Below are 24,817 nucleotides of genomic sequence, written 5' to 3'. Positions count from 1 at the left end.
AAGCATGTGTTGATGGGACTCTTCGGTGAAACTCCACTTAGATGCTAGCGGACTTGCACGATCAACCTTCCCCAATCTTTCTTTTGGTTTTGGGGATAGCTCTGCCCTCATGGTTGACGATAGCCTGGATTGGCCATTGGCCATTGTGGCCATATCCAATGGTTGACGATAGCCTGGATTAGCCATTTGCCATTGCGATCATCTCCAATACTTCATTCATTACAAAAGACAGTCAAAGAAAACGATTTTCGTAGGGTTGTGTTGCACAAAAACTTCCAAGTGGGTCGTAAAACCTCGCTTTGCTGAAATTGGTTAAAAATTTAAAGAACCTCTTTTGCATAACTTCTATATGGTTCAGTAGGGCGCGCCTTTAGAACATTGGATTCTAATGTACCTTACCTAGGTATTTACTTTGAGAAATACCTAAAAAGAAGAGAGAAAAAGTCTAGTTAAAATGATTTTCGCTCAATTGATTTTGATGATCATATGGCAGTTTACTTTAAACCTATCTGTATTGGAAAATCTGAAATCAGTTGTATTTGCGTTGTTCATTTGTAGGTAAACAAGCGCATTTGAACTTCGTCTCAGATCCATCTAGCTGTGTTATATGCGCTGTAGACTACATTTATATATGATAAAGCCTTTCAAAGCCTCTAACTGATTTAGATGCGATATAACAACCATATCGGGATGATTAAAAAGAATAGTAAATGACATTGACGTGTGAATCATGAAAAAAAATTTCCAGCCTCGCAATATTTTTTATTTTTGGAATGAGCTTCTTAAGGTGCCGTAATGGGTGAAAATCTAGATTTTGGTGGATGATTGTTGAGTCAATGCATTCTGTTACATGTAGCAAATAGTCCTTGGTATGAAAAGAGGTTTTTCGTAGGGGATGATGTTATAAAAATCCCAACATGAAATTGACGCATTTATTTGACGTTTGTTTATTTATAATAAACGCTAGAAAGACCCGAAAAAACGTGAGTATGTTGATTAGTTGAATAACAATTGGAAAAAAAATTTCTGTTGCGTTATCTGTTAATCAAAATTTTTCGAAAGGAGCAAACTCTGTTATTATTGGTAATCAATGTTACGAAACGAATGGTGCAATTATTTGATAAGGATACCCCAATAGGAAGCTATGATCCGATGATCCACATACCAAAAAGACAGCAATTTGAATAGGGTTGTTTCAGTCTCTGATTTGTCTTCAGATTGATAGGCATTATCTATCTAGAGTGCTTCCAAGTACGTGTGTAATCTAGGTACTTGGAGCTCTCGGTTTAAGTAAGATAAGTGTCTTCTGTGACAAATTGTGAAACGAAGTGTGTTATTAATTTGCAACAAGTGTCTTTTTTATTGTTTGCTATTAACTTTATTTTAAAGGCTTCGTGTTAATAAATAATTATAAAAATCGAAATTTTATGAAGTGCATGTCCACAATAAGGACCTTTCAGTGAAAAAATGCGGACTACCTGTGCATTCGTGTTTGTCGCACTTTGTGTCCCCATCGGATTATCCTCTGGACATTTATCGAACGGTAATGTTCTTTTCTAGAAATTCCTGTGATCAATTTCTTCTATTTTACTTTCACTTCAGTTTGGAAAGTAAGAATAGTAAAATCAATACAAGAAGGTTTACTTAATGCAAGTAAATTGCATTTAGTTGCAAGTGTTGTCCATGGCTCATTTTTGTACTTTCCTTTTGAATGAAAACTGCTGAAAATTGAATGGTTGAAGTAGGATTGAAAACGAAATTTTTTTATGAATAAAGTAGATTAACACTTTATTTGGTATTTTTATTACATCGAGTTTCCATTATTGATTAGTTCTGATTATTTGTCATATTCCGTTTCATTATCTTTCTGATAGTTTATCGATAGAAACTGAGGCATCTATTATATAATTTTAGTTTAATTGATGCCCTGAAGGGAAAGTGAGTCAAGCACCTGCTATCTAATTTTTACTTCATTGGCCTCAGTTATGTCAACATTATAAAAAATGCGAAGGATGACTTTTAACAGCCTTTACCTATCCGCAAAAATGTGGATAGATAAGGGCTTTTCGATAGGATTCATATTTGTTATAAATTAGAGTTGATCAGTCGAGAAAATCCAAGGTTTGCATATTCGACGAGCTCTCAATGGTCGCATGATTCTAATTCTGCTGAGCGCAGGATTTAACTTAGAAAAGGAAAAGTGACTCTGTGGAATACCAAATTGGACGACAAACGTAGACAAGTCTTTAATCTTAGAAAATTACCGACAGTAAAATCGAAATGGAAAAAATCCTTTACATTTAAGTCCCCTCGTAACAGCTATCTAGTTTAGTCAATTTTCTATTCATAGATGTTCCTAAGCCTCTTTGAGATTAGAGGATGGAGAAGTCACTATAGTCTGAATGATCCCGTAATACCCAGGCATCTCAGGTTGTAAGTGCGGCAAATCTCATCCTGGTTAGTATTATTTACTCTAGGGCTAGAAAGGTGGTACCCAACTAAGGTGGTGACACCTCTTTGAGGTTGAAGAATTCATTCTAAGCTTTCCCCGCTAGTCGTGATAGGCAATTAAAAGGGAGGGATATTTGTGGAGTAACACTTTGTATATCTTAAGGTAGTCTGACGCTTGCAATTTCAACCATACTTCAACGTTCTTTAAACAAGAAAATAATACACGATTGTTGGGAGATTTTAATATGATTTTGGTGGAAGCTTGAAATATTCAACGATTTTTTTACTTAATTTTGAATCTGTGACTACTTTAAAAAGATGATCTCAAATAAATTTCCCTTGCCGTCACAATTAAAAAAAAAATCTTTCTATTGTGTAGACGTGAAAAAAAGGGAACGATAAATACGAACATATCTTTTATATTTTAAAAATGAAAAAATGGTGAAATTGTGAGAAAAAAAAATTTACAAAATCACTGTATTTTTTTTGTTAAATTGTTAAAAAAATATTTATCATTAGAAAATTAAATATTATTGAAGAATAGATGTGTGGAATAAGGGATTCAAATTTCAAGCTAATGTTAAGTAGTTTTTGTGAGTGCTTTTCCGAAACCTTGGAAACGTAGTTTTGAGTACAAGGTGTATAAAGTTTTCACAATAGATTTTTCGTAACAAAACTTACTAATGAGAATTCCCAAAATTCTTTCTCGAATACTGTGTCGATTTTTTACTTTTTTATAATATATATTTTTACATAATGCCTAGACCTTAATCAGATGTCTATGACAATATAGGATCCAGGATATTAGAGAGAAGGGACGATTGAAGTATAATAGTTGCTGCCGGCTAATTTCCATTTTTGTACCCATTGCGGCGTGCTTCATTGTTTGTGAAATGATCTTAGAAATATTTTGAATTTGAATCTGGGATTTTGATGGTCCATTTTCAATATGTTATACTTTCGAAATATGTGAAGAAAAAAAAATCGTTATACTGAACTACCACCTTAAATCTTCTTTATGCTTCAAAAAAAGCTGGTATGATTTGGAGATGGATGTGTTTCGCAACAATACTTTAATCCCCCTAGGACTTCCTGAGAAGCTTTTATTCCTCTTCTGCTGTCTGCCAAATGCCAAATGGAGCGATCATTCGTCGACTATCTTGTGGAGTCTGAAGCGGGAGTCTACCTTTTGAATAAAAACAAAAAGTGAAGTGAAGTGCATGCGATTCTAAGGGCAATAATTCGGGAAATTAAATAGCCTGTAAAGGGCATTATCGGTCATTACTGACATCCAACGTCATCAAAACGCAGCGCTTGGGGCTCTTGGTAAAGAGCCCACGTCTCTTGAGCCAGATTCATGATTATTGCTATCATCGACTGTATAACGGACTTTCCGAAACTCAAACTGCTGCTGGGATAGACTACCCGCTAGCTCGACAAGTGGGAGAAGTCTGTTGCATGTCACTCTGTCCAATATCCTTCCCATAGTGTCTAAAAGACAGATAGGGCAGTAGGACGGGGGTACGTCAAATGGTTTTTGAGACCTCGTTAGCAGAGCAGGCGTCTGCTTTTCCACGGGGCGGGGAAGAACCATGCGAGCTTAATTTTAGCAGCATTTTAACAGACTTTGTTCGGAATCTCAATTCCCCCAATTCCGTATCAAGCCACTGTTCTTTCGCTGCCTTTTTGGTCACTTACCATCAATTTCTATGTTCAAACCAATTTTTCCACGATCAGTGCAACCCCATATTGCTCGTGGATATTCTCATTTTGGATGTAATGTGTTACGCCACTTGTCCAATGCAACATTGTTGTCTCCATTACCGCAGACTACGTTCATTGCTTTTATAGTCGGCCAACACTCAGAGGGATAAAGGGCGACAAGGCGGACGACATTGCGAAAAATTTTAGACTTGAGACGTTCGTTAATATGTCGATTAGAAAGAACACCAGTTGTGGAACGCCACTTCATCCAGGTTACGCAATGTCTGAAGCAATTTCATTAGCTGTGAGTGGCTGCCACTGACATTGATAGCGCCTGTTTCATGGGGATCGGTCTTCAGAAATTCAATTTTATTCAGTCCCAATCTGAGACCGAGGGATCATGCGATTTCGGAGCAAGTTCCTCGATATGATTTCTGCTATTAGACACTAGAAAAACTTAATCTGCATAAAACAGTGTATTATAAGCTGGACGTTGGATGTCCCGTGTAACACTGTCCATAACCAGAACAAAGTGGAGTGGTGGGAGGGCACTTCCTTGATGAATAGAGACATGAAGCGGTTTTGGTACACCGCCATACTTTGAACTTTACTTTTTGGATCGTCATAGAATAATTTAACCCTGTGCATGAGTTATTCTGTCGTAGAACATACCAAATGAATTCGTGTGGGAGAGGATTAAACGCTTTCCCCAGATTCAAAAATTCAATGTAAAGATGGTGATATTTCTCACGATGTTTGCGCCGGTAGCTCCCTAGATCTTGACAAACCCAGCTTGATTCACGAGTTATTTAAACGTCTTCGCGAATACGGTTGTAAAGAATAATAATAATAATATAATCGTTCGCGCAACAATCGATGTTCGATCAGGGCCTTGAAGTGAAAGAATACGTTCAAAAATTTTTATGGTATGGGGTAGCAACCGGATCGGGCGATAGGTTGAAGATTCTGCTGGACAACCTTTTCTTTTCCATATTGGAACTTTGGTACTTTATTGCCAGTCAGATGGTGTTCAATTTTCCTGAACAACCCGAATGAAGAATTTACTGAGCCGCATTGTTGGGTCCCAGCTCTTTGCTTTCCAGAGCTCAGATGCGATGTGTTCAGGTCCTGTTGCTTTCTCCGATTTCATTCTTTTTATTGCTTCCTCGACTTCAGTTGCGTTGACAAGTGGAATTCGTCGGTCGGTTATCAAATTATCATACTATTCTTGTCATTAACGCAACAGAAATCGATACAGATCTCTATCACCATTCCGAGTGTTCAGTTTATCGTAAAGATCTCCTCCGCACCGCTCCGGTTATAGCGATCGCGTTCTTTATATCCCGGTTGGCATTCTCATAAATTCGTCAATTGGCCAGCGTTTTATTGCCGAGAAACTTATGGTGGATGCATTTCTTTTCACGGACCTTCATTTCAAAATTGTCATTCCGAAGCCAATTTCCGTTGATGAACCGTTTAGCTGACTTGATAACCTCAAGCGTATATGCAAAGACCGCTTTGTGGATTGTGTTCGTAACTTGGTCCCACGATTCTTTCACATTCATAATGGCTGGTAATCACATAATAAAGATCGTTTCTTCTCACGAAATCGCCACATTTAATACGCGGCGGGTCAGTGCGTTCCTCACGCTGTTTTATTGGTGGCTTGATTCAAGACGGTAATCAATGGCCGATGTTGAGGTGAGATTGTCTCTTAAGAGACGACTTTGCAATCAGTGACGGTGGTGAAATGTCGGCGTCTTATGAGAAATGTAGGAAGATGAGACAATCGTTAGATGAACCATGTATTCATAAGTACATGATTTTTCCGAGGCTTATGACTCAGTGTCCGGACGGAAGGTTGCAGTTCAAATCTCTCGCTGGTGGCAGTGGGATTTGTATCGTGATTTGATGTCGAATACCAGTCGAATCAGCTGTGAGTAAGTGCCTGAGTCAAATCAGGGTAGTTATTTCGGGCGAGCGCAATGCTGACCACATTGTCTCCTATGGGTTACTGTAATCCTGTAGTGTACCGTTACGGTATTGAATGAATTGCTCTAACATACTTCAAGGCCCTGATTGAATTGGATTGTTATTATTATTATTATGACTCAACACGATCGCTTTGTTTTAAACGACATTAAATGCATCTTCTTGTTTGGCCTGACGCAGACCTGTCACCAGGAGAGATGGGGTAGGATTAAGCATAGTGGAATAACTCCAACTATACTTTATATATTTTTTTTCCTGATCTCAGCATTTTCTTTTTGTTTTATTGAAGATGGTATAAAGTACGTGCCTCAAAGCCTCCTCCTTTACCTGGGCTTTAGATGCAGAGTTGTAGAACATCTACACTATGTTAGGCATACGGTTCATGGTGGCATACAGCTTGGTATATTTCAAGTACATTAGGTGTGTTAGGTGTTTATTACCATACAAAGCTAAATTACGCTTCAAGTGTTGGCCCGTTTGAATATACGCAATGAGAGGAGCGTATCTCTCTTATAAATAATCGTCACCAGAAAAGTTGTTATGCTCGTATCTATGTGTTGCAGGTAATTCCCTAGAAGTGCAAAAGCGTTGTTGATTTTTTGCAAACTTAGCTTTCCACACACGTTTGGAGCACCTGACTTAATTTTGCATTCGAATACATACTCGCATGTCAGTGGGCTTGAAATTCAAATGTTGGGTATGTCACTGGAGACGGAATAGTTCCAGCAAACTCTCTTCTTTGAATTTCTCAGTCATCTTTCGAGACTACCAATGTGGAGACAGCGAATAACGATAACTGGAAGCTTCGGCTTTTGTAAGCTTGCTATGATCCGTTTTCATAACCTGCAGTTAGTCGGTGGTAAGATATTACCTTGCTGATTGGACAGTAGATACCATGAACAGCCTTCTAGACAATTTTGATAAGCATGGAGCTACCATCAGAAGTACTGGCGTAAGTCAGGTTGTCTGGCAGATAATGGAAATGTGGAAGAAATTGGCGAAAGTAAGGAGGTAAGGGTTCTAATGATGGTGGATCCATTTTGTCTCCTGAATGATCGTGTCTCGTGATGTTTGTGTGAGTCGATAATAGACATTATTTCCGGCAAGAACTAGTGATAGATTGTCTTCGTTTCTCTCAAGCAAGTTCAAGGTTCTCTACAAATTTTAGTTTAAGTCGAGAATTCCGAACAGATCATTCGCTAGTTTTCGCACAGTCTTGAGTGCGTAAATTTAGGTCTACCGCGTTGTTTTTATTGAGTTTCAATGCAATAGGTTGTCGCTATTATATGCCTAGTACGACGAGCTGCTTTCTTTTTCCAGTATAGGTGGAGATTATAATATGCAACAACTTTTATTTATTTTTTTATTTAACGATGTAGCTTCTATGAATAATACTTTAGCGCTTGCACAATTACGAGAGTAAAAATGATAATAAGGCTGATCCGTGAATAAATCGCCATCCTTCGGTTAAACCTTCGATCATATTGGTAAATAGTCTAGAATTCTTGTGGTCTATTGACAAAGTTTGTCCTCACCTCTATTTCCTCAAAACATTTAAAAGCTGGTGTGTTCTCATCTTGTACAATAACTGGTTTTCTTTTCGTCGTTACTATAGTGCGGTCTCGAGTCAGTCTTCCACAGAATGTGGATGAATACCCTGTTTTCCGTTTTTTACAACAGGGTTAACAAGGTTCGCCAACTATAAAACAACTTAGGGTTAGTGTATTTCCCATTATCGGGGTGGGTTTAAAATCGCTTCAACCTTTACGATGGCAATTTCCAGTTCATTAAATGTGAGTGAGGTTGATGCAATAATAATAATAATCGTTGGCGCAACATTCCATATTGGATCAGGGCCTTGAAGTGTGTTAGAGCACTTCATTCACGACCGTAATGGTACCCTACAGGATTACAGTACGCTATAGGAGGGAAAATGGTCAATATTGCGTTCAGCCGAGATTATTACCCTGATTTGACTCAGGTACTCATTCACAGCTGAGTTGACTGGTATCCGACGTCAAATCACATCCAAACAAATACAAATCCCATTGCCACTAGCGAGATTTGAACTGCGACCTGCTGTATGACGCCTTGTGCTCTAACCACTCAGCTATCCAGACAATACTCTTCACTAGTAAATGTTTCGCAGGTTTTCTCGTTGCTTCGCAAAGTTTTCTTGAATGTTCGAAGAAAAAATTGAAGTTGAGTCCCCATCTCTTGTATTTCATTCGTGTTAATGAGTGCAAACATATTTTGGTAGCCACGCATGGACAATGGTCCTCGCTGGAAAGACGCGATCAATGCGAAGGACAAACTTTTCATTAATGGAGGACGCGCTCACTCTGCTGAGGAGAGTAGAGGGGAAGACTTCGAGAGGTCAAGGTACGACTTCAACGAGTGTATAATAAAGAGGCAAGAACAATATTTTACTATTGTTGTCACTGCACTGCACTGCAAGGTATCCCATTTTTTCACGCAACTAACCACTGGCTTTACGGCTTATCAAAGAGTAAAAGAAAAAGATCTCATGAAGAGAAAGGTTGTTTATACCTAGACTATTCAACTGTTATCGCAGGAAACCGACCATTCTGAGGACGGTCGATACAATTGCCGGAGAATGTTTGCACATTCCAAAATCTGATTTTTGTCCTTAAATCGGTGATTATGCGAACCATGGATTAGAAATTGGATTTTTGAAATTGGTAGGCACAAAGTTTGAAAAATTAAGCTGCTCTATATGTAAAATTTTGCAAGGGGGAGGCTACACGAAGCAAATCTTTATCGAATTCTTTGGATATATTATTTACTATCTTATTGAAATCGTCATACAAATGGTCCCAATAAATGCTTGAATCCTCAACCCTCCGCCCCTTTTGTGCACGAGCCTGGCATAAAGTACATATAATAATTTTTCTGCTTGATGAGGACAATAATTATGGCTTTGTGTAAAACAAAAAAAAATCGGCTTCCTGTCTGTATGTCTGTCTGTCTAGCGGTCACACGCACTTTTTTCAGAAAAGTCTACACCGATTGACACCAAATGTTATGTTAAGAGTGGGGGTCTCCATACATGTAAAAAGCTGTACATTTTTTTCACCAAATATAGTCATGTGGGGTATCAAGTTAAAGGTTTCTTTCCTTTTCAATGTTGTTCTCAGTTCTAAGATCTATTGCAACAGGGCAGAAGGCGGGGGCTGGAAACGGACGGAAACGGATTTATTCTCAGAACCTACCTAACCTGATTTGCAGAAATTGATTTTACTTTCTAATCAATTGTTTTCCTTTTCATTCCATTATTTTGAAGTTGATAACATATCATTGTAAAAGAAAATTCCAGGATGCATCTTTCACTTTGATATCTACTTTATCATAATTAACATTTGCAATTACTGTCAATTAGAATTCATCTAAACAAAAACCACTAGCGTATTTCCATATCAGCTTAATTTACTCCACTATTGCCGAGATCTACGCTAATGATAACTCCTGAATGTGGGTTTTTCTACGAATGTTGATTCAACTCAGTGCGTGACGTTAGTCAAGTTTTGCGGACATGATAAGGTTAGATTAGATATCATTTTGGAACAAAGACATCACGTGAATTTGGCTTTTATTCCTCTAGGAGCTTATTATTCCTCCCTTATAATTACTGCATACCATGGGGTGTTTCTACGATCTCTGATTTAGTTGGTTTAATCTTTTGTTGTAATCTAAACTCAATGTAATTTTCCGTTCTTCAGGGGACTTCTAACATCTTTGTCAACACTACTACATAAAATGTTGTGAATATAATAACAGGAAAGTGTTAAAAATAGGAAAGAAGCAACAAATTTATGGGCGAAAAAAAACTAACAATTATTAAATATTTACCAATAATATGCGAGCTGCAAATGGCAAGAAGGATTTGTTAGGATCGATAAAGATGTCTGTCTGAGATAGTGCTGAGGCAAATATCTCAAATTCAGCCAAAGTACATCAAATATAATAATTTAGAAGAAGAAATTTTGGCAAAACTCCTAGGCGTTGAATGAGCGAGTATAATGTTCGGAGATGGGGAAGCGGTAGGGGCAAGCTTAACCAGATATAGATAAATATTGAAGAGCTACGGTGGAAAAAAGTTTGAATGTTTTTAGAAACAATCGCTAACATTAGGACGAATTTCGATGGTCTATTTTCGTTTTGCATCTAGGAGGATTTAGCAGGGTGATGGAATAGTTTGGTAAATGCACATTATATGATATTTGCATTTAAATACTGTGCCAGGGAACTACAACCAGGAAGTGTGCTTTGGAAAATCAGTAGTCTGAAATGAATTTGCGGCTATATCTAAGTTGATTCGCATTAAAGGGGGTAGAGTTACACAACTACCACCAACACCTAAGTGCAGCCCAACTGTGCTATATGAGCTCAAAAGGTGAGACTTATTGGACATTTTTTTCCTTTGCGAATTCATATGTCTGGGCGTCACTTGGCACTTCTTTGGTTCATATAAATTGGGGACGACAAAACGTCCCTTAGCCAGTAATTTATTTCGCGGAAAAGTTTTGAATCAACATCAGGCCCAGCATGTAACTTAGGCGAATAAATTACAGTTGACAGTTTCATAGTTTCAAGAGGTGGATTTTTGTATAATTTGTGAAGGACCGAAGTTCCAAGGAGTCGACTCATCCAGCAATCGTGTGTCGGCGGGTTTTTTTGTGGAACTGAACTTAGGTGCGAGCAATCGTCAAAACTATCCACTTTCCCAGTTTATCAATTAGCTCTACTCTTGTGGCGGTCAGTAGTTAATTCGAATGATTATTTGATTATGCCTCGAATACTGGTTACATTGCAGATATCTACTGTGAAGAGTGAGAAGATATCCGGCCCTACGGAAATTATAACATTGGGGCAAAGATACCCTTTCCTGGACAGCCTCTAAATACCTTACATAATCGACTTGAAATGCTAGCATGAACAGAGTTTACCATAATTGATCAATTTTATGCCCTGCTTCCTCTATATTGCCAATTCTTCTCCGACAATCTTTGCCCCCATCTTGCAAAGTGCTATTTTTCTTGATTCGACTTTACAAAAAGTTCTGCAGTGAAAAGACTTCTTGCAGGTTTCCTGTTCACTTATTTATCCATTATGTCAGTTTTCAATTGAACTGTTCTTTAATTTTATTATCATTATGCCTACGCTGCTGTAGACTTATCACTTATAGAGCATTAAAGTTCTTTCTTTGGAAGAAAGGACGACTAGAAAGGCAGCACGACAATAAATTGGAAAACAGCAAGTCCCCTGCTTTAGCTTCGCTACCTTTCCGTGTATTCCTTTCTCTACAGCTACGGGCTGTCAAGTTACCTCTTGACTGTGGTCGCAGAATCAATTTTATGTTTTTCATCAGCTTCTTAAGATTGATTCTAGCCTTTAGTTGACTTGGTCTTCAAAACTTCATTGCATCGCCTAATCCGAGGCTTATTGTTCTCCTTTTTAGGGTACTAAGAAAACAGCCTTTCCATAAAGATTCTATCATTTTATATGTAATCATTTGCGTTGCTCATGTTTTGTGACCCAGGGTTACCAAATACACTAAAAGTATTTCTGTTTGTCTCAAAGGCGATTAAATTTCGAAACTTCATTGCTGCTGCCGAAACATCAATAATACCTGGATAAGGACGGACCCCATGGTGTGTTAACTATCGAAAGCGGCTAATGAATAGTTCTTGCAATGTACACTCGCACCTCCACGGTGTCGGGGAATAATGCTTGGTTTTAGTAACTCAAGTGAGAATTCCAGCGCTAATACCTGGGAAATAGTTGTAAGCTAAAGAAAATAAAAAATTTAAAGAATAAGGGAAAAACCGTAGTTCTTTTCTTAATCAATAATCACTCTAAAAAATAAAAACATGGGCACAAACTTCAATTCTGATTTTGAAATGGAAAAGTCTGAATTTGAAATGGGAAATTCTGAAAATGATTTGGAAAAGTCGGAAGTCAGTTTGTAAAAAATCTGAATTTGTTTGGAAAATTCGGAATTTGATTTGGAAAATTCTGAACTGGAATTGTAAAACCTATATATCAGTGGAACCATCGTGTAGCCTAATATTCTTACGTAAAAAATCAAAAGAGACTTTCATACCTGAAGCGGCTAGTTTCCGGTTTTCCGACTTGACATGGAATTTCTGAACTTTCCTCTTTTTTGGTGAGGATGAAGGTACGTAGTGTGAGGCTGAGCCTGGCCAGCCCTACTTCAGTCTCTCGTTTCGAATGTTATATAGTTTTGATTAAAACTATAATGTTTTGAAAAGTCGTCTTTTCTTCATGTGAAGAGTGGATCCTGGTGTTTCTCTTGGGCTCTCCCGTTTTTTTGTTTTGATTTTTGCTCATTTTTACTCCTCTTTTATGACGAAGAGTAACTTCTTCGAAGTTTCTTATTTGAGTATGTATTTTGTAGTGCTGAGAGTGGCGAACAGTACTTGTAATCAGTAAGTTTAATGAGCCGTTTGGAACAAAGTCCTTAATTTTTTTTTTGAAGCCACAAGTTACACTTTTCCAGGTTTCGTGTAAAACAAAACCTCATTAAAATTGATTCATTGTTTGTCATACGTACTTTTCTTAGAAACGGTTATAGCAGTTGAAACCAGTTGAAATTTGGTGGAAAGGTTGGAATTATTAACACATACGAATATAACATAGAAAGTAACATTGCTCCACATTCAGTTTTATCGTGGAAAAGGGTTCCCCTACATAAGAGAGTTTAAAGACTTTTTCAACGAGTATAGCCATATGGTGAGGAATGAGAGGGCTAGAAAGTGATCGTTTATATCACGGGGCCACTCTGAGAAACTATCCAGTCGGAAAATTTGAAGGAAATCACGAAAACACCGCTTTATGATACGAGTATCTAGGTTTCGAAATACCCAATTCCCGTGTGCTAAATTTGAAAACGACAGCCTCCTTTAACGATCCCAAGTCTTTGGCCCAAAAGGCTGCAAAGAAGAATTGGCCTTAATGGTGAGGCCACACATTTGAATCTGGGAGCATTAAGCAGGAACAACATATCAAATTTGAAATAATAAAACTTGTTTTTTCTTATTCATTAGTGTTAATATTTTTATTTCTGCAAATACTGATATTTGGGGAACCACTTGTTCCCTTCATCAGTGCTAACAAGTCTCCTTGTCGCATCTCAGGCAGGGTCTGCCTCGCCTTCTTTTTCTACCATAGATATTGCCCTTGGAGACTTTCCGGGTTGGATCATCCTTATCCATACGGATTAAGTGACCCGCCCACCATAACCTATTGAGCCGGATTTTATTCACAACCAGACGGTCATGGTATCACTCATAGATTTCGTTGTTATATAGGCTACATAATCGTCGATCCTCATGTAGGGGGCCAAAAATTCTTCAGAGGATTCTTATCTGGCACGATCATTGTCTTGTACAGTAAGAGCTTTGACCCTATGGTGAGACGTTTCGAGCGGAACAGTTTTTGTAAGCTGAAATAGGCTCTGTTGGCTGACAACAACCGTGCGCGGATTTCATCGTCATAGCTGTTATCGGTTGTGATTATTGACTCTAGATAGGAGAAATTATCAACGGTCTCAAAGTTATAGTCTCCTACCTTTTTTCTTCCCGTTTTTTCGTGCTGACGTTGCCACCATATACTTTGTCTCCCCTTCATTAATGTGCAGCCCAAGATCTCGCGCCGCCTGCTCAATCTGGATGAAGGCAGTTTGTACGACTCGGGTGGTTCTTTCCATGATGTCGATATCGTCAGCATAGGCCAGTAGTTGGGTGGACTTGAAGAGGATCGTACCTCTTGCATTTACCTCACCATCACAGATCACTTTCTCGAGGGCCAGAGTAAAGAGGACGCATGATAGGGCATCCCCTTGTCGTAGTGCGTTGTTGATGTCGAATGGACTTGAGAGCGATCCTCTTGCTTTTATCTGGCCTCGTACGTTGGTCAGGGTCAGCCTAGTCAGTCTTATCACTTTCGCTGGGATACCGAATTCTCTCATGCCGGTGTACAGTTTAACCCTGGCTATGCTATCATAGGCGGCTTTGAAGTCGATGAAGAGATGGTGCAACTGATGTCCATATTTCAACAGTTTTTCCATCGCTTGCCGCACGGATAAAATCTGATCTATTGCAAATTTGCCTGAAGTGAAGCCTCTTTGGTATAGGCCAATGATGTTCTGAGTGTATGGGGCTATCCGGCCTAGCAAGATAGCGGAGAATATACCTCTATAATTGCTGCACTGTGTGATATCTCCCTTTTTATGTATGAGACAGATAATGCCTCGTTGCCAATCATCAGGCATTGATTCACTGCTCCATACCTTGAGCACAAGTTGATGAACCACTTGGTGTAACTCGTCGCCTCCATATTTAACCAATTCGGCTGTAGTTACACCGACTCCTGGCGACTTATGATTTAAGCCGGACCGTTTCTTCTATACTTAGTGGTGGCAGTATTTGTCCGTCGTCTTCAGTTGGCGGGACCTCCAACTCGTCCATGTTCTGCTTGTTCAGTAGCTCATCAAAGTACTCAACCCATCGCTCCTATATGCCCATTCTGTCGGAAATCAAATTTCCCTATTTGTCTCGACAGAATGAATATCGAGGTGTGTAAGGCTTTATCCTGCGGACTTGTTGGTAAAACTTCCGCGCCTGGTGCGGTTGCTCCCTGTACTTTTCGAGTTCACAGACGTGTTGGTTCTCCAAGGCTTCCTTTTCCCGTCCATGAAATCGCTTCTCTGCTCAGCGGAGTTCGTGATAAGTCTCTGCGCGTGCCAGTGTCCTTTGAGAATGCAACATTACTCTGTATGCGGCATTCTTCCGTTCCGTTGCTAGCTCATATTCATCGTCAAATCAGCCGTTCCGACTCCAAATAATATACGACTGACAATCGTGGTGTGTTCTTTCCCCCTCTTCATCTGTTCACTATCATGGATGAAATGCCTACCGTTGCTGCCCCTCACGGTACTGCCCTTCATGGTATTGCCCATCACTCGTAATGCGATACGGTATTAGCAACGATTTGTAGCAGCTTCTGTTCTCTTCACCAAAACAATGTGAAATTCTTTTTGCTTTCACTCACTCGAGGTGACCAACAAAGCTCCTTTTTGGGATGTCGGCGACAGTTTCACGTGTACTAGAGAAAAAGGTACTTATTATATAATGCGGATTTTCAGTATTCTCTTTTGTTACGTACATTTAGGAGATAACTGCTGATGGTGATGTAGTCTAAGTGATCTTGTGAGTGGCCGTTCAACCAAATGTGACGGATGGCGTGGAGATGAGAGCTGCAGAAATTTACCAATCTTTCATCATTTTTAATTAAAATCGGTTTACTGTCTGCCTGTCTGTCCGTCTGTCTGTCTGTCTGTCTGTCTGCCTGTCCGTCATACGCATTTTTCTCGGAGGCGGTTATAGCGATTGACACCAAATTTGGTAGAAAGGTTGGAACTGTGAACGCTCATGCATATAGTGAGTTACATCCTTTTACGACGAATTTAAGGGGGGGTCCCCATACATGCAAAAGGAGGGTGTAAATTTTTTTTTCATCGAATATAGTCATATGGGATATCAAATTAAAGGTCTTGATTAGTACTTTTCGAAGCCGGTCTTAGTTTTGACTTTTGTTGAAAAGGTGGGGAGTGCGGGGGGTTGAAAGTGGTCATTTTTTCAACGAACCCATTCTCAGGAACTACCAAACCGAAAAATCTGAAAAAAATCAGGGGGGTGCCACTATATGGTGCCTAGGCTCCGAAATACCCTCCATACCGATACCTGTTCAAATAAAGTAAATAATAGTATATTACTATAATTTTTAGTAATTGACAGGAAAACCCACATTAAGTTTACCCTAGAATCACAAAATTGCAACAATGTAGGCTACAGTATGGAGCATGATCCTGCCAAATTTGGTGAAAATCGCACCATTACTAACAAAGTTATACTAGGTCAAAACTGTCGCTCTTCTGTAAAATCAAGACTATGAATGTCAATATCACTTGAAAGTGGCTATTTTTACATAATATATGCATATTTTACGTGGAGGGGGGGGGACAAATGCACACTCAACTATCTTTATAAAAGAAATACACAAAACCTTTCATACCTGAAGCGTCTAGCTTCCGGTTTCCCGACTTGTTTAAGATTCACCAAGATCGTTCCAAGCAAGGACTCGTTGGAGCCTAACTTGGCGTTTAGATCGCCTATTGAAAATATAATGTCTCGTTTAGGAAGCTTCTTCTGAACTACAAGAAAGCAATCCTCCTACTTATATCAGACAACTCCTTAATCTGGACTGGAATCTCGTAGTCAAAATCCTGTGAGAGAATGATTACGAGACCACTAGAGCACGTCCTGCTGAATCTGTCAGCCACGGTGTCGCAAAAAGAAAAGGAGTACTTTCATGAGTGCCATCTCAATTCTTTGCTCAGAATAACCACCTTATAAGTTGGCGAAAATGAGCATGCCGCATGTCTTCGATACTGTTGTCGAGGAAGCTGCAGACATTCCAGAAACCAGTTGTTAGCTTAAGAATGTCTACCCCTTTCAATCGCTTTATTAAGAATTAGTTATCGGTCATTGATATGACAAAACTCCTGGTCATTAAGCTGCTATAAGTCTATTCTCATAACAATTTTTGATATTTTGCAGATCTCAGAGGAGAATCAGTATCGGTACCATCAGAAATTGAGAAGGAATTCAGTGTGGCTAGCATATTCATTGGACGCCAAAGTGAAGTGAATAGCACAGCTCACAACAATTGCAGTGAATCTTCATCAGAAGTAGATTCGTTTCCAGAAAATGTGTTCACAGGTGAGGCTTGTCATTTCGGTTTACGCATAGAGCCAGATCAGAAATTTGTTTGATCTGAGCATTTTTAAATTTGAATTTTTCTGTATTCAAATATTTCTTTTTTCAGATGAACAACTGGCAAATGGTGCTTTCATATTGTATCTTTTCGGCGCCATTTACAGCTTTACTTTTCTAGGATGTATCTGCAATTATTACTTCTTGCCAGCAGTTGAGTGCATTTGTGTAGATTTGAATATTCCCAAGGATGTGGGCGCTGCGATAGTTATGGCTACTGCAGCTGCTATGCCTGATTTCTTCACAAATGCAATTAGTACACTTATAACAGATTCAGAATTGGGTTTGGGCAGTATAATTGGGGCGCTCATGTATAATACATTGGCAGTGGCAGGAATAGCAGGCCTGGCTATCAAAAAGGTATGGTTTGAAATAAATCTCAGAAGTGACAATGTTACAATAGCAATTACTGTGAAGCTTCCTTTTTAGCCTATCCAACTTGACTGGTGGCCTGTTTGCAGAGACTCGATAATCTATTTGCTTCATACATGCATCCTGTTGATCATTGCTTGGGGTGGAATAGTCACTTTTGTAGAAGCATGTATACTTGTATTATTCTGCATTTTATACTACGTTATTGTCATTCTCATGAATTATAAAATGAAGAACAAATTGAGAACATTCGTGGAGGATCGGATGAACTGTTGCGTGCCCACGAGATACGGTAAGCATTGTTGGGTAAATTTACATATATATGCATGGCATGGTAAGTTTTAATATCAATGTCAATTTTCTTCTTCTTATACTATACATCTTATGATTAAGGATTTGCATACTCGCATGATGATACATGAGAACATAAATAGAGGAAAAGGGCAAACAAAGACTGACTTAAAATTAAACCTAATCCTAGCTTAACCTACTTCAAACTTAATAACTAATTGTAATGAAAATCTAGCTTATTTCAAGCAAGATATGTATTAGCGGGTTGTCAATGAGTGGAACTCGCTCATAGAATTTCTTACTTGATTCTTGCAACTAGGGATTAACTACGGCGACCTTGAATAAAGAGTGCAGTGTCTTTGTGCTGAAGAACTTCAACCGATTCAACGTTATTTTCAACACTTTATTTTGCGCGATCTATAGGTTAGAAATATGCGACTTAGCACAGGTACCAAGGATTGGCGCACCGTATTTTAATAATGACTGGAAAATGGATTTACAAATTATCATTTTATTTTGTTTGCTAAGTTTAGATTTTTGATTTACCAACGGGTATAAAACTTCAATTGAAGAGTTTATTTTACTTATAATTTGAGCAATATGTCCCTAATAAGTCAAGGAGTGATCGAAAAGAAAATCTAAATACTTCAGTTGCGTGCTCCACTTAACATAATGACCACTTTTGTATTAATCAGCGGTTGGCACATAGGGACCAGATCCGCGCTTTGTGAAATACATGGCTTGCGTTTTGTCATTGTTGATCATAATTTTCCATCGTTTGAAGTAGTCTGAACTCTCCCACATTGCACTGTCTAATGAAGATTGAATATCTGAATATAAAGAATTTGTTGCATAAATGGCGATATCATTTGCAAAGATTGCAACATTTTCGAACCGGGGGAAGTCATATGTGTAGAGGGCTTAATACCGATCCTTGTGGAACTCCGGCCTCAACTTCCGAAGCAGAATTACTGATACAAACCCTAAAAGATCTTCCCTTCAAGAAACTGCTGACAATATCGGTGAGATAGGAAGGGAAATTTGCTTTTATTAGTTTATAGAGAAAGCCGTGCCAAACTCTATCCTTATCGCCCTTTTGGCATCCAGTAATATCGATTGTTTCGAAATGAACCCAGATTTAATTTCGTTGTTGCTCCGCAAAAACTGGTGGATAATTGAATATTTTTGCCTGAAGCCGAATTGTTCATTTGGTATTAGTTTTTTATTTTCCACGCTATCTAAAAAACCCCGGTTGATTAGCCTTTCTTAGAAATCTATTTGCCACATGTGTTGGTTTTTGAGGTTTAAGGATTGGAATAACTTTTGCGGGCTTCCAAGCAGATGGAAAATAACCAAATTTGATACATGCATTGAAAATGTGTATTAGGTAGGCAGTTGCTTTCCATAGTGATTTTTTTCAAGGATGTGTTTGGAATATTATCAAAATCAGACGACAATTTTGGTTTAATTGAATTAATTATATCCCTTATATGGTTGGGTCTAACGAAAGCCACTGGGCAGATTACTGACTTAGCACTTATTTCGTAATCTCTAAGCAAGTTTTCATCACTATATTCCAACATCATAGAGATCATCATTGATGCGAAAGTTATTGGCAAAGGATTTCTGCTAAATTGCTCGATTTTAAAATCGGTTTACTGACTGTCTGCTCGTCTGTCTGTCCATTACACGCATTTTTCTCAGAGGCGGTTATAGCGATTGATACCAAATTGGAGAGGTGGGAGCTGTGAACGGTCACAGTGAGTTACATCCTTTTACGTCGAATTTAAGGGGGGTCACCATACATGCAAAAGGGGGGTATACATTTTTTTTTTCATCAAATATAATCATGTGGGGTATCAAATGGAAGGTCTTAATGCTTTCTGAAGCCGATCCTAGTTTTTACATTTGATGGATGGGTGGGGAATGCGGGGGTTCGAAATTGATCATCCTTTTAACGGACCCATTTTTAGAAACCACCGCGAAAAATCTGGAAAAAACTTAAGGGGCTGCCACTATGTGGTGCCTAGGCTTCGAAATACCCTCCATACCGATATTACTTCAAATAAAGTTAATAATAGTATATTACTATACTTTTTAATAATTGACTTGAAAACTCCCCGTAAGTTCATTTTAGCACCACAATGCGTAATGTAGGTTATAGCATAGAGCATAATAGCATCAAGTTTGATGGAAATCGCCCTATTACTAACAAAGTTATAATAGGTCAAAGTTGACGCTTCTTTACAAATTCAAGACTATGATATATGCATATATTAGGTGCTAATTACTAATGGGGCAAATGCGCAGTACTAATGGGGCAAATGTATTTATATAAGAAATACACAAAACCTTTCATACCTGAGACGTCCAGCTTCCGGTTTTCCGACTTGTTTCCAATTTAGGCACATAAACTCGGTTATTTTCCTTCAAAAGAGGAATATTTTTGTTCTGTGTACACACAGTATTGGATTGAAAAATACAGGTGAGATCAATATCAGCGTTTAAGCTATGTTAGTATTTAGACCAATTTGATAGTTTGACGTTAAGAGAAATTTGTTTTGTCGTTAACTCGGGTGAAGTAGCGATTTTAAATATTAGGTTACGTGGTCCGAGTTAAGTTCATTAACCATTTCTAAGCTAGAACAAATATTTTCGATGTAACTAAGTGATCAGAACAATCAATGGATATATGATGAGTAAGCGGAAAATTATTCAGGATATTGTCCCAGTAATTGTTTCCCGTGCACCCCCAATTCGAGTGTCTCCAATTGACATCTCCCACAATTAAGAAATTTCCCTTCAGAACATACAATTTGGGCAAATCATTCTTAAACAGAGTTTTGCTAATTCCATTAAAATTGACCGCAGATCCTCGCGGAAAGTATGCGGCAATGATTTGCAGATTTGTGTCTTAATGACGTTTAACGTTAATTCCAATGAATTTAATAAATTTCCTCCCCACGTTCGCTTTTAAATCGTGTTTAATATTGCAACGTATAAATATAGCTACCCCACCATCGTTTGATGGTGTTTTATTCATTCTATATACTACAAAATTCGAAACAAAAATAACAGTGTCACTCTGAGAGCAGCACAATATCTACCATACCCGTTTACAAGATTTCGAAAAATTTAGTTTTTTTATTTGCTAGACTCCTAGCATTGCATATCATTCATTTGAGAGACTCATTCATTGTAAAGGAGCTTAAGGGGGTCATCCCGTGTGTCAGATCTGAGGAAACGAAATTTTTTTTGTATCAATTGTATCTAGATATAGTGTAAAACGTATGAGCAAAGCGATTTTTTGATATTCGTTGTCCTTCGGAAATTATTGTGTTAAACACGTGATAAGTGACATGGCAGATTTATGTTGATCGTCGTATTTATCGGTCCGAATGACGTTCGCATGACTTCGTTAAAAGGACAAGAATTGAAGCCAAGGCTGTACATGTATTTGTTGAAGAAACCTAAGGTCTATGGACTAGGTATAGCAGATTAATGGACAGTTAAGATTTTATTTTATTCTACTTTTTAAATGTGTTTTTTTCGAAACTACATGTTGAAAATAGGGTGCCTATAAACTCTGTATTTCAATGACGAACTATGCGATCAGGCTGGAAAAATTACGATGCACGCTCAAGATATTAGTGAATCTACGGTGAAAAATTCCTATTTGTATCTTTATCCAGTTCTTCACAAAAAATTTGGAAAAAAAGCCAAAAACGGCCTTCACACGGGATGACCCCCTTAATGGTTACTATGGTTTAATTGCTGCATAAGTTCCTGTGAAAGCAGCAAAAGTTCTTGTGGAGCAAACAAGTCGGTGCTTAAGTTTGGGTTAGTTGAATGATGGTCATTTGCGGAGTTTTCTACAGAGGAGGGCCATTTCCAACTACCTGGCTCATTGTTTTCATTGTAGGGAGCTTTCCTTGTTGCCCTCTCCTTCGTGTAATCTTTTTCTTGAATTCAAAGTAGTTAGAGCGATATTTGCATTATTTATCATTTGCAATATGGTTTAGTCCACAATTGGCACATTCAATGTGTTCGACTTCTTTCTCGTTAACCTCGCATTGTAAGTAGTGGTGCTCCCCACGTCATCATACACTTCATGGCGAGGTGACAGTGAGAGGAACCATGCTCAAACATTTGGCATCTTCTACATTGGGTGGGGCCACGTCTTCTGTCCCTTTTGTTGGAGTAGAAGTTCCATTGTACTATTGTACGCATGATGCTTTATGCTTTGCTTTATGGACCGTGAGAAAGCTCATTTCCGTTCCCCTTTCTAGATAGAGGAGGTAGACACTTTTACTGAGGGTCTCCCCGTTCCTATTTGTTTTCTTTATGTCCAAACAGGCAATATTAAGCCCCCTTCAAATGTTTCTTCAATTGCTTGCAAGTATATTATGCCGGGTCCGTCGTTTAAAATCCGTCCTATCCGAGGCTCCTGTTGTGGCTTCGTAACGAGTTGTTTTCCGTGTAGGGTTGTCAGCCCTACCCAACCCCCAACCTGGAGGACCAGTTGGTACAATTTGTCCCGTTTTTAGGCGCGGGAGACTCGCCTTCATCCTTCTCCGTCTGCAGCTTTTCGTCAAGAAAGAGCTCCCAGCGGTCACCACGTGGAGGTGGAGATAGGGTTTGGTAGTAGAGCTGTTGGTGTTGGTTCAGCAGGCATTTCCCAGGTTTTATGCTCCATCGTGGGTACCAATCCACGTTTCGCCCCGGGACCTATACTACCCTTTGACCACCTCACTTGACCGGCTCAATAGGTTACGGTGGGCGGGTCACTTAATCCGTATGGATGAGGATGATCCCACCCGGAAAGTCTATAAGGGCAATATCTATGGTAGAAAAAGAAGACGAGGCAGACCCTGCCTAAGATGGAGCGATGGCGTGGGCCAGGACGCCAGACAGCTTTTAGGGATACCGAATTGGTGGACCTCGGCGCAAAACCGGGATGTCTGGAGTTCCTTATTAAGGCAGGCCTAGACCGGATGCCGGTTGTTGCGCCGTTGATGATGATGATGATATTATGCCGCCTTGATAGTAGGAATTTTATGGGACACAATTCAGGCCGCTGGTAAGTAAAGAATGTTATATTATTTGGCGATTGGGAATGCCAATATGTCGTAGTCTTCAATTTTCTCCAATCGATAATAATTTCATTGAAAATTTTTCAATTTTCAAGTAATTCCAATATGGCCTTGCGTTGTAGTGCTGTCCCTTAATACTTATTAATATTTTCCACGGGTATTCCTCCGGAATGGACAATGAGCATTTTTACAAGTGTCTTTTGTTTGAACTAAAAATTCACTAGTACGTCTAGGAATTTTAAAATTAATTGGGAAAAAACACCGGAAACTGGAATAAATTCAATTCTGATGTATATGTACTCACCATCACACTTCGAATGCTCATTTCCAAAGTTTTGTGTAAAACAAAACCTTATTAAAATTGGTTTATTGTCTGTCCGTTTCTCTGTCACACATTTTTCCCAGAAACTGTTATATCGATTGACACCAATCGGTTGGTAGGGAGATGGAAACTGTGAACCTCCACGGCTACATTGAGCCATATCGCTTAACGTGGAATTTAGGTCTCCATACATGCAAAAGGGGGTTGTACATTTTTTTTCACCGAATATATTCATTTGGGATATCAAAGGCTTCGATTAGTATTTTCCAAAGCTAGTCTCAGTTATGACATGTAGTGCACAAGGGGAGGGGGGCTAAAAAGTTGTTATTCTTTGTCGGACCTATTATCTGAACCTAGCCAATCGAAAAATCTGACAAAAATCTCGAAACTGACATCATACGGTGCCTAGGTTCCGAAATATCGATGTTTGTTCAAATAAAGTTAATAATATTGTGTTCTTATAGTTTTTATTAGTTAACTGCGAATCCCCCTTAAGTTCATCCTAGAATCATGAACAAAGTTGTAATAGGTCAAAGTTATCGCTTCTTTGTAGATTGTAAGAATTTTGAATGCCAGCAGTACGGGAAAGTTAATAGTCTGACATTACGTGCCAGGCACTTATGGGGCAAATGTCCACTCAAATATTTATAATTTAACACACCTAAAAAAACACATAACTTTTCATAGCTGAAGCGTTCAGCTTCCGGTTTCCCCACTTGTTCCCTTTCAATGTGAATTCAATACAGATTTCACATCAAACACTCATGCTTTACCACTTGCTATGACCGTTTAAGGGGGAAATACCTGTAACCCTCAATTGGAAGCTATACATGTTGACAATAAAGGGTGAAATTTATGATTTTTTAAGATAAAAAGTAAGTTGCACATTGGTTTGGCGTTCCGATTGTGATGTCCTTGAAAAAATTGCAAATATTAGCACCATTTTGTTAGTTTATTTGTTTATTGTCTGTCTGCTAGTTTGTTTTTTTTTTAATTGTTAGCAATTATCTTCATGTTAATCTCCTTTTTCTTGGGTCAGTAGATTGAAGCAATTTCTACTCTTCCTCACTGCTTTGACGACCCACTTCCACTCTAAAAGAGATACGGCGCAGATACCCGCAGAAACAATAGCGGCAGCTGGCTTGCTAATTCTCTGTAAATTCATAATATCCAGATTAATGGCGAAACAACGTCCCCCTGAAGGTTTGTTGCAGGAGCAGAGAGGTTTTCAATGTGGGGGTTCCCAAGAACGCTCCAATGTCATCCGGTTTCGTTGATATCCAACATCTGCACTAGATAATCTTCTTCTAAAAATTCGTCGTGCTCGAACATCGATGCAAATTAAGCCTTAGGACACGTTCCTTGGTCATCCTTCAGTGGGTTTGCATATTACTTTAGAACATTGTTCACTGCCAGCTTGGCGTTTACTTCATTCACCAGTAAATCAAAAATCCGTTTTGAGTCGTTTCTCAACATTTTATTTTAGATGTATTTCGTAGTTTATTTCTATGGAGTTGTAAACTTGTATGTACTTTTGTGTATATTTTAGATTTCACACTTCCCGGTGAAAGCAGTGCAAAGGGAAAACTACCTTTCCACAAAAAACATAACGATCGTCGACAGTCTGGAATATACGTAATCACACCAACAGAATTTACACCATCACCTCCTCTTAACTCTTTCGAAGGTATCTATTTTGTCCTTTTAGATTTATA

General features: G+C 38.7%; 1 protein-coding gene across 1 annotated transcript in view; it reads left to right on the top strand.

The window, feature by feature from the left end:
• The first annotated feature begins 1,192 nt into the window (after nt 1-1,192).
• Nucleotides 1,193-24,817, top strand: part of LOC119655814 (sodium/potassium/calcium exchanger 4-like) — a 36,788-nt gene continuing 13,163 nt past the window's right edge. The window contains exons 1-5 of the mRNA XM_038061919.1: nt 1,193-1,543; nt 16,809-16,970; nt 17,077-17,384; nt 17,454-17,688; nt 24,652-24,789. Coding sequence (XP_037917847.1) covers nt 1,468-1,543; nt 16,809-16,970; nt 17,077-17,384; nt 17,454-17,688; nt 24,652-24,789 — 919 coding nt within the window. The 5' untranslated portion in view covers nt 1,193-1,467. The remainder of the gene's footprint in view (nt 1,544-16,808; nt 16,971-17,076; nt 17,385-17,453; nt 17,689-24,651; nt 24,790-24,817) is intronic.

The sequence above is a fragment of the Hermetia illucens genome, chromosome 4 (genome assembly GCF_905115235.1).
Source record: "Hermetia illucens chromosome 4, iHerIll2.2.curated.20191125, whole genome shotgun sequence".
In the NCBI taxonomy this organism is placed as follows: Eukaryota; Metazoa; Arthropoda; class Insecta; order Diptera; family Stratiomyidae; genus Hermetia; species Hermetia illucens.
Note: the sequence above shows the minus strand (reverse complement) of the source record. Positions and strands in the feature narration are given on the sequence as shown.